Source organism: Carlito syrichta, unplaced genomic scaffold (genome assembly GCF_000164805.1).
Source record: "Carlito syrichta isolate Samal-C Ts95f unplaced genomic scaffold, Tarsius_syrichta-2.0.1 Scaffold304791, whole genome shotgun sequence".
NCBI classification, from domain to species: Eukaryota; Metazoa; Chordata; class Mammalia; order Primates; family Tarsiidae; genus Carlito; species Carlito syrichta.
The window spans coordinates 31,584-41,914 of NW_007248887.1; the positions used below are offsets into that span (position 1 = coordinate 31,584).

The 10,331-nt window shown below is 56.0% G+C and overlaps 1 protein-coding gene across 1 annotated transcript in view; it reads right to left on the minus strand.

The window, feature by feature from the left end:
* LMNA (lamin A/C) overlaps positions 1 to 9,597 on the minus strand; it is a 13,453-nt gene extending 3,856 nt beyond the window's left edge. Inside the window, exons 1-6 of the mRNA XM_008060979.2 lie at positions 9,578 to 9,597; positions 4,188 to 4,344; positions 1,997 to 2,122; positions 1,560 to 1,730; positions 1,236 to 1,361; positions 3 to 227 (exon numbers count right to left, since the gene is read on the minus strand). Of these exons, the coding sequence (XP_008059170.1) occupies positions 3 to 227; positions 1,236 to 1,361; positions 1,560 to 1,730; positions 1,997 to 2,122; positions 4,188 to 4,344; positions 9,578 to 9,597 (825 nt within the window). The remainder of the gene's footprint in view (positions 1 to 2; positions 228 to 1,235; positions 1,362 to 1,559; positions 1,731 to 1,996; positions 2,123 to 4,187; positions 4,345 to 9,577) is intronic.
* Positions 9,598 to 10,331: the final 734 nt, after the last annotated feature.

Genomic DNA, 10,331 nt, shown 5'->3' on the forward strand with positions numbered 1-10,331 from the left:
ACCCACCTCTCCTCCTCGCCCTCCAGGAGCTTGCGGTAGGCGTGGATCTCCATGTCCAGGGCCAGCTTGATGTCCAGCAGCTCCTGGTACTCGTCCAGCTGCTGCTGCATCCTGGCCCGCATTTCAGCCATCTCCCGCTCCTTCTCCGCCAGCAGCCGCCGGCTGGTGTCTCGCTCACGGGCCAGCGAATCCTCCAGGTCTCGAAGCTTCGCCTCCTTGGCCGCCAGCTGGGGTGGGGGAGTGGAGGTCTGGTGAGCTCCCAGGGGCCCCGGGAATAGAGAGGAAGGGGACACCCAACTGCCCTCTCCAGATCCTCATTAGAGCCCATCACAGGCTCTAAACATGGTGTTGCTGGCGACCAGGAAGTCCTTCCCAATATCTAACTGACATCACTCTTTCTGAGGCTAGACCGTATTTCCTGTCAAAAGTGGCATATTATTCAGCTGGAATAATATTGATGCTGTTAACATCTCACATCGCACAGTATTATGGCAGATCTGTGAGTTAGGGAGGGTAAGGACGACCTCCATTTTCTTTTCTTTTTCTCTCTCTTTTTTTTTGTTTTTTTTTTTTGAGTCAGAGTCTCACTCTGTTGCTCGGGCTGTAGAACAGTGGCTCATGGCCACCATAGCCTCAACCTGCTGGGCTCAGGTGATCCTTCCACCTCAGCCTTTGAAGTGGCTGGAACCATAGGCATAAGCCATCACACCTAGTTAACTTCTTTCTTTCTTTTTTTTTTTTTGAGTCAGGGTCTTACTCTGTTGCCCAGACTGGAGTGCAGTAGCACAATCATGGCTCACCATAGCCTCCAACTCCTGCGCTGAAGAGATACCCCTCCTAAGCAGCTGGAACTCCAGGTGCACACCATGCCTGGCTAATGTTTTGATGTTTTTTGTAGAGACAAGCTCTCGCTCTGCTGCCCCTACTGGTCTTGAACTCCTGGGCTCAAGCAATCCTCCCGCCTCCCAAAGTGCTGGGATGACAGGCGTGAGCCACCGTGCCTGGCCTAATCTCCATTTTCAAATGGGAAAACCGAAGCTCCGAGAAGTCAAGGTGAGGTAAGAGCGGTCCCGAACAGCAGACAGGCCTCCTGGCTCCAAGTCCCAGGGCCCTCCTCAGTTCGCGGTCCCAGGGGCATGTTCTGTCCCTCCTCTCTCAGGAAGCTCCCCTGGGTTTCCAGCCTGCATCTTGTCGAGACTGCTGACCCCAGGAGAGGGGGTGGGCTGGGGCGTCACCTGCTTCTGGAGCTGGCTGAGCTGGGCAGAGAGGCTGTCGATGCGAATGCGCGACTGCTGCAGCTCCTCATGGGCAGCCCCCACCAGGTTGCTGTTCCTCTCGGCGGACTGCCTGGCATTATCCAGCTGGAGGGGCAGACACGGGGTTAGGATCTCAAGAACCAGGAGGGACAGTGGGAGGAGTGTGAGGAGGGCATCGCTGCCACTGGGCCACCCTGAGCTCCCTGCCATCATCCACTCAGCCTGCCACGGAATATCCCAGTGTGGGCTGGGCAGGGCAGGACGAGGGGCAGAGGCAGTGAGGGCCCAGGGCTGAGCACACACCTTGGCAGAGTAAGTCTTCTCCAGGTCCTTCTTGTATTGCTCCACCTGGTCCTCATGTTGGGCCCGCAGCTCCTGCAGGGCATCCGCCAGCCGGCTCTCAAACTCACGCTGCTTCCCGTTGTCAATCTCCACCAGTCGCATCTCATGGCGGCTCTTGGTCTCACGTAGCTCCTGGAAGGGTCGGAGCAAGGACACAAAACCAAGCTTAGAATTAGCTGCTCGGAGGCAAGACCCAGACGCCATGCTCCTGGCCCAGCCCCAGCTCCACAGGCAAGTCAGTCCCACTTTGCCCCGGGAGCCAGGTGCTGGCCACCCCACACCCCCTATCCACTAGGACTCGGAACTCGGACAGCTCTGCACAGAGCTGATCATGCAGCCCCAAGATGCTGTCTGTCCCCACCCAGCCCTACCCCTGGCCTGCAAAGTCCGGTCCCCACCTCACTGTAGATGTTCTTCTGGAAGTCCAGTTCCTCCTTCAGGGTCTGCAGCCTGTTCTCAGCATCGACCCGCCGCAGCATTTCATCCTGAAGTTGTTTCTTGGCCTCACCCAGGGCTGCCTCGAGCTGAGAGGAAGCAGGCAGAGGGCAGGGAAAGGAGTCAGGACCCAAGAGCTGGGAGGAAGCCTGTTCCCAGCACACCCCTCGGTATGTACAGAACAGGTCCTGGGGCAGGGAAGGCCTTGGATGCCCATGAGGTAAGGACATCCTCTCAGTCAAGTAACTGCTCTGGGTAGGTGCTCTGCTAAGACATAAAAGACATACTCCCCCCTCAATCATAGGACCTCCCCTCCCTGGTACAGCATAGCAATTGCTATAAAGGAGGGAACACAAGAGAAGGGACCAGAGAGTGCCTGAGGAGTGGGGGCGGGGTCTGGGAAAGCCTCCAAGAAGCTGAAATCCAAGGGACAGGCCAGCAGAGCCTGGAGAAGGGCACTGTCATGGCTGTAAGGGCAGAAACAAACACGTGCAAAGGCACAGAGGTCTGAAGCCACACTGTTCTGGGGCCTTGAGGAAGATCAGTCCTGCTGAAGCCTGGAGTGTGAGGAGGGAGGAGTGTGATGGGAGAGGTGTCTGTGTCAGGTGTCTGGGCTACTCTTTTTTTTTTTTTTTTTGACTCAGAGTCTCACTCTGTTGGAGGCTTGAGTGCAGTGGAATCATCACAGCTTACCACAGCCTCCACCTCTTGGGCTCAAGGATTCTTCTGCCTCGGCCTCCTGGTTAGCTGGACTGTCACACCTGGCTAATTTTTTTTTTTTTTTTGTAGAGACGAGGTCTCGCTATGTTGTGCAGGCTGGTCTCAAACTCTTGGGTTCAAGCAGTCCTCCCACCTTGGACTCCCAAAGTGCTGGGATTGCAGGTATGAGCCACAGCACCCAGAGACACCCTTATCTGCCACAAAAAGAACCTCTGAAGATGTCTGAGCTGGGGGGCACCTTGTCTAGATCTTCAGTTTAGAAAGCACAGGCTGGTCTTGCAGCTGGGAAAGGCTGGAGGGGAGGGTGGGACTGGAGACCAGGAAGAGAGTGGCCCAGCCTTGGCTCAGGCTTCTCTGGGTCTCCCCTGGTGTGTTGTGGTGGCAGGGCCTGGGAGGGGAAAGCCCAGGATGGATGCCTGGCTACTGATGCTAGTCCTGGCCTGCTCTGAGCAGATGAGGCCTGAAACTGGGAATAAGTTTGCTTCTTTGCTTCTGTTCCCTGGCTTTTTACATGAGGAATTAGAGCAAAGTGTTTTGAAGTAAAGACCAAGCTGGGTGCCATGGCTCACACCTGTAATCCCAGTACTTTGAGAAGCAGAGTCAAGAGGATTGCCTGAGCCCAGGGGTTCGAGACCAGCCTGGGCAACATGGCGAGATTTCGTCTCTACAATAAATAAAAAAATTAGTCAGCCATGGTGACGCGTGACTGCAGTTCCAGCTACTTGGAAGGCTGAGGCAGAAGGACCGCCTGAGCCCAGCAGGTCAGGGCTACAGTGGCCGTGAGCATACCCCTATACTTCAGCCTAGGGGACAAGGACAGAGTGAGACTCTGACTCAAAAATAAATAAAAATAAAAATGAAATCAAGGGCACTGCATACATGCAAAGCATGATTAACACACATGCCATATGTAATTAGCCGTCAACTCTTTTTTTTTTTTGAGTCAGAGTCGCACTCTGTCAGCCAGACTGGAGTGCAGTGGCACACTCACAGTGACCACAGCTTCTACCTGCTGGGGCCAGATGGTCCTTCCACCTCAGCCGTCCAAGTAGCTGGAACTACAGGCACGTGTCACCATGCCTGGCTAATTCTTTGATTTACTGTAGAGACGAGGTCTCGCCATATTGCTCAGGCTGGTCTCGAACCCATGGTCTCAAGCAATCTTCTAGCCTCCGCCTCCCAAAGTGCTGGGATTACAGGCATGAGCCTCTGTGCTGGCTGCCTATGAATTATTTTAAATTCGCTGTGCTAGATCCCATGAGTGGCCAAAGAAGGAAGAGATATGGTCTGCATGAGCAAAATGATGTTAGGGCAGATGAATGGTTCTGAGATCAGGTGACAGGCAGACCAGGCACCTCCTAAGGGCGGGCCAGCATAGGAGAGTGACTGGGCATGTGTCAGGCAGGCCGTTGGTACCCCAGGTCGAGGCCTCACCTTGGCCACCTGGCCCCGCAGATCGTGCAGCTCATTCTCCAGCGTGCGCTTCTCACTGAGAGCAGTGCTCAGTGCAGCCTCCTTGGAGTTGAGCATAGCCTCCAGGTCCTTGAGCCGGGCCTGAGCAGCCAACAGGTCACCCTCCTTCTTGGTATTGCTAAAGAAGAGAGAGAAGAGTAGGTTTATTTTATTTGTTTATTATTTATTTGAGTTAAGAGTCTCTCTCTGTCGCCCAGGCTGGAGTGCAGTGGGTACACTATGGCCACCACAGCCTTGGTCTGCCCAGCTCAGGCGATTCTTCTGCCTCAGCCTTCCAAGTAGCTGGAACTACAGGTGCATACCTCCACGCCCAGCTAATTTTTCTTGATTTATTATACAGATCAGGTCTCACCAAATTGTTCAGGCTGGTCTCAAACCCCTAGGCTCAGGCAATCCTCTCATCTCGGCCTCCCAAAGTTTTGGGATTACAGGCGTGAGCCACCATGTCCAGCTAAGAGTAGGTTTAAGAAAAAGGGTATACTGGAGTGGGCCAGATTTTCCAGGGGTCAACTGTGGGGGCTGGCACTGCTGTCCCCAAGCTACCAGGAGAGGGCACCCTTGCTTTAGGTTCGTTTGTATCTGCTTGCCTCCGAGGTTGGGCTCCCACCTCCCCCAAGGTCCCCAAAAGCCCCCTTCCTGCTTCTCCACCCTTCCCATGACTCAGGGCTCAGGAACGTGCCTGGGGCCAAGGGCAAAGCTGGGTCCCATGATATGAATGCATTTCCCTCTCTCCCCTCCCATTCCTTCCCAAAGAGACAGGGGCACCTTTGTCTCCTGCCTCTTCCCACACGGGCCTTAACCTTCTCCTCCCTGGACGCCACCCACCTTCCATTCAGCCAAGCTATCCTCCCTTGAGGAGCCAGGCAACTCGGCTCCAGATCCCGGGGGCCACTAATGCTTCTATGCTTCTCAATTTGAGCCCCAACTGTGTTGGTCACCTCCCTAATCCCCTTTACGCATGTGGGACTGTGGAGAAGGACAATATGGTTACAGTTCAGGGAGACCTTGAATGAGGACAGCCAGGCATGGTGTTGACCCTTCCATCTCCCAGGACCAGAGCAGAGGGGTCCCAGCCTCCCTCCCTCTGCCTGATCAGAGCCCTGAGAGAATGCTCTGTACTTCCAATCCACAAGCCTCAGCTCCCAGGCCTCTAGGTCCATGTGGGCTCCAGCTTAAGCTGCCCTGCTCCTCAAACTAAATGAAGCTTAGTTTTGTTTTTTTTTTTTTTGAGTCGGGGTCTCACTCTGTTGCCCAGGCTGGGCAGTGGCACGCTCCCGGTCACCGTAGCCTCAACCTGCTGGGCTCCGATGATCCTTCTGCCTCAGCCTTCCAAGTAGCTGGAACTACAGGCACGCCCTACCACACCTGGCTAATTTTTTGAGTTTTAGTGTAGAGATGAGGTCTCACCAAGTTGCCCAAGTGGGTCTCGAACCCGCGGGCTCAGGAAATTCACTCACCTCAGCCTCCCAAAGGCACGGGATTACAGGCTGAGCCACCAAGCCCGGCATGAAGCTTAGTTTTTTTTCTTTTCTGAATTAGGGGTCTCACTCTGTCATCTAGAATGAAGTGCAGTGTCACGATCATAGCTCACCTCAGCCTTGAACTACTGGGCTCAAGCGATCCTCCCTCCTCAACTTCCCAAGTAGCTGGGACTATAGGCACGTACCACCATGCCCAGCTAATTTTTTGTGAAGACAAGTTCTTGCCATTTGGCCTCAAATGATCCTCTGTTTTGGCCTCCCAAAGTGCTAGGATTACGAGTATGAGCCACCAAGTCCAGCAAGGGTAAAGTTTTGTTTTTTGTTTGTTTGTTTGTTTGTTTTTGAGTTGGAGTCTCACTCTGTCACCCAGACTGGAGAGCAGTGGCCGCTCCCGGCCACCGCAGCCTCGACCTGCTAGGCTCCGGCGATCCTTCCGCCTCAGCCTTCCAAGTAGCTGGAACTACAGGTGCGCACTACCACGCCCAGCTAATTATTTATTTATTTATTGTAGAGATGAGGTCTCGCCAACTTGCCCAGGCAGGTCTCGAACCCGCGGGCGCAGGCAATCCACTCCCCTCAGCCTCCCAAGACGCGGGATTACAGGCTGAGCCACCGAGCCCAGCAGTTTTTTTTTGTTTTTTGAGTTGGAGTCTCACTCTGTTAACCAGGCTTGAGGGCAGTAGCACGCTCCCAGCCACCACAGCCTCCACCTGCAGGGCTCAGGCGATTCTTCCGCCTCAGCCTTCCAAGTAACCGGAACTACAGGCATGTGCCACCATGCCCGGTTAATGTTTTTGATTTATTGTAGAGATGAGGTCTCACCAAGTTGCCCAGGCTGGTTTCAAACCTACAGGCTCAGGCAATCCTCTCACCTCGGCCTCCCAAAGTGCTAGGATTATAAGCATGAACCACCACACCCAGCCAGGTAAAGCTTTAACTAGAACCAACTGAACAGGGTTGCCTCCGTTGCCTCCCTTGTCTTTCTAGGCCCTAGATTTTGCTAGCAAACTGGAGTAGTGGGGTCCTATTTTCTTAAAAATCTCCAGGGAACCCAAGAACTTTCCAGATGTTCCAATCCCTTCACAAATATAGGGTGAGAGAAAGTAGTAGGGAGTGGGGGAAGGATCCGAGCAGCCTGGTCACAGCTACCATCTGCAACTCATCAGACCTTAAGCATGGGCCCACCCCAGCAGATGGAAAAAAGGAAAACCAAACGTGGGCAGGAAGAAAAATCTAGCCTGGAAGGGGGAACAGTGTCCCCGCCAACATTCTTCTCCTGCCGCAAAAGTCCTAAACTCCAAGAGGCCCACCAATTCACTCTGAAGAGGGACAGAGAAGGCCAGACATGCAGAAGCTCTGGAGGGAGGGGACGAGACCGAGACAGTGCTCTGGGTCCTCTCCAACTGGACTCCACCAGGCTGGGAAGGGGACAGAGTGATACCCAGAGGGGTAGGGAAGGGATGTGAAGATCCGGAGGAAGCTCCGCTGGCCTCCATGCTTGCCTGGGCCAGTCCTCTGGCCACACCTTGAAACAAGCTGTTTAACGCAACAGTGTCTGTCTCCTGCAAAAAGAGGCCCTTCCAGACCTTGAGGACGGCTCCCCTCCTCCGTCTCAGTCAGAAAAGCTAAAAATAAAGTCAAAACCCAGCTCAGGTTTTGGCTGCCATCCGGCCCAGGCCCTGGCTGGGAGCACAGCCCCAACTTTCCATGACTTCAGAACTTTTCCGAAGCTGAGGCAGCAGCAGGGGGAGGAGGGAGAATGAAGAAAAACCGCTGGTAAAGTGAAGCCGGTGGCAGACACAGACTCTGAGCCACTTGGGCCAACTCCCAGGCTGGCGGGGCTTCCCAGAGGAGGCCTCTGCACCCTGAAGGCTAGGCTGTAGCTCTGTCCTGGGCGGCTCAACCTTCTCCTTTCACAGATGAAGAAACTGAGACCCAGAGGAGGAAAGGGAATGGCCCAGTGTCAAGCGCTGCAAGTTAGCAGCTGCTTTCTGGCTGCTGACTTCGGATGCCTCCTCCCTCGCCTCACTGCCTTCCTAAGCCACAAAGTCCAGCAAGAATAGAGAAGTAGGGAGGAGGAAAAGACCAGCCACCATGGCACAAGACAATCCCCTGACCTGGGAGGAGAAAGGCAGTGGGATGTCTCAGGGGCCTCCTTTCCCCAGTCCTGCCTCTCCAGCCTCTCAGGTGCCAGCCTTTCTAGCCTCCTTAGATGCCAGAGGACGAACTCCAGGAGTTTCCCTTGGCAACACCAAGGGCCTGGGCCTGGCGGACACTGACCAAGGAAAACAGGTGTCTGGTCCCTGTTCTCTGCAAGCTTATGACCTGACAAGCACAGAGTTTTTTCTTGGGTCTAACCTCTTCATTTCCTGCTGCTTTCCAAGGTGGTGACAGTGGTGATCATATTAAATAACAGCACACGCTCCTATAGGGCTTATTGTGCACCAGACACCACTCTGAATATTGTAGTGTTGATTTAGCCTTCACAGCCATCCTATGAGATAGGTGCTACTACTCTGTAATGGAGGAAACTGAGGCGTGGGAAGCTCTGTCCAGGATTCCGAAGCATGCAGGCGGCAGAGCTGGAATTCAGGGCTGTACAGCATCAGAAATGCACAATATACGGCCCCCAGTGGAATTAAGGGAGCTACTTGCCTTTCTCTCCCCAAGTTCTGGGTTCTGACTAGCTCTCAAAGAGGAGTTATCAAAGGACAAGACACACCCTGCCGATTAAAGAAACCACAAGCAAAGAGAGGGAAGCAAGGACGAGTCCTTGTGGTTTTCTTAGTCAGGCAGGGGGAGCTCCCATCTGCGGGGAAGAAGCCACTGTCACCCATGGGCTCATGACTCAGACCTCAGAAGCTCTATGGCCAGGGAGCCACACGCACACCCGAGAGATGGCGGGGGACAGCAGAGCCCAGTGCTTCTCCTCTCCTCCCCCAAGTCCTCCAAACACCATTTGGAGAGGTCCTTAGACCTAGCAGGGACCAAAGCAGACCCCGGCCGGGCATTTGGCTCCAGGGTGGTGGTGCTGCCCGGGCCCAGTCCACAGGGGGTTGGCAGCGGGAAAGCTGGGCAGGTGCCGAATAATGTTCCCGTGCCAGGCTGGCAGGGAGGACAGGGTGGGGCAGCCAGAGGAGCTGGGAAGGGTGGGAACCTGGGTCCCTCAGGTGACTCATGTTCAGGCGGACAATACCCGGGCAGGGGTCGGGAAATCCTCTAGTGCTCACAGGGGAGACCCTGGCTTTGCTGTGTCCTGCCCCAGGCCCCTTGCCGTGCCAGTGGAAGGCCAGCTCCCTCCCCTGCATCCTCCAGGCTCCCAAGCACAGGGGTGGCTGCATCCCAGCGGCCTTGTGAGGCAAGAAGGGCTGGGCATCCTGTTTCTAACTCTTCCCAGCACTGGCAAATCTGATCTGAGAGAGAGGGCACAGAGGGGGAGGGGCGTGGAGGCGGGGAGGGGAGCGCAGAGAAAAGAAAGGTGGGAAGGAGAGCCGGCGCTGGTGGGCGACCTGAGGCTGGGGGGCGCCGGGCTGTGGCTGGAGGCTAGGGAGGCCAGGGCTCTGGGGAAGAAAGGCATCGGGAAAGGGGCCGGGTGGGCACCGGGCCAGGCGCTGACCCGCCCGCTGAGTCACCGTCCTCAGCCCAGCGCCGATGCCAGATATGGAAGCCAGGGCCGCCGCAGGCCTGTTTGGGCCCGGTTGCTGGGAGCAACGTGCTAGGCCCGGCAGGGAGAGGCCTCCGTTTCCTCTCCTGGCCTGCGGGGGGAGGCAAGAGGGACAGGCGCTAGACGGGCTAAAAATAAGCAGTGGGCGGGGAGCCGGCCGAAGGGGTGGGGAAGCCGGTCCCGCCCCCTTTGCAGCTCCGCCTCACCGGCCCTCGGAGTTCCCCATCTGGGCGGCCCGCCTGGGAGGGAGGCAGCGAGTGGAGGTCTCGGCGCCCGGGGCAGCTCCTGCCTCACGGGAAGGGAGCCCCCTGTGGCTGGGAAGGGCTGGGCAGGGCGGGGGTGGCAGGGAGCCCCTGCCCTACTGGCCATGGCCCTCCTGCTCCTCCGGGCCTGTAGACCTCTGCCCAGGCTGGCTTCCTGCCACACGTGGGGCTTCTCTGCTGCCATCCCAAGCGCCCCGCATGCTCCTGCCACCCTCCTTTTGTCCCAGCAACTCCTACTGAAACAAATCCTTCCTTTCCTCCCTCCATGATCCCACCCACTTCAGCCCTGCCCCTCGGCTTTCAACCAGTGTTAACCTGCTGTGTCTCTGGGCTTTTTCTACCTGTCCCCAAATGCCCTGAGACACGGTAGTTCATATGCTCAAGACTTCTAGGGAGACCTCTTCCTGGATCAACTCCTGTACTTTTACAGGTGGGGAAACCGAGGCCTGGAGAAGGGCAAGACTGGGGCACGAAAGCCTGCCCACCAGGTCACCTGAGGACACTCACAGCAGACTGGGACAGAACACAGAAATGGCATGATGTATGCAGGCGGTCCAGAGAGTATCACAGGGAGCGCCGGCAAGACAGCCTGGGAGATACCCCAGTCAGAGAAAGAGCAAGTGAAACCGCCACTCCCACCCGCCTTCAGTCACACACACCCACAACTGCATGTGCAGCCAGCCATGAGGTTTGACAG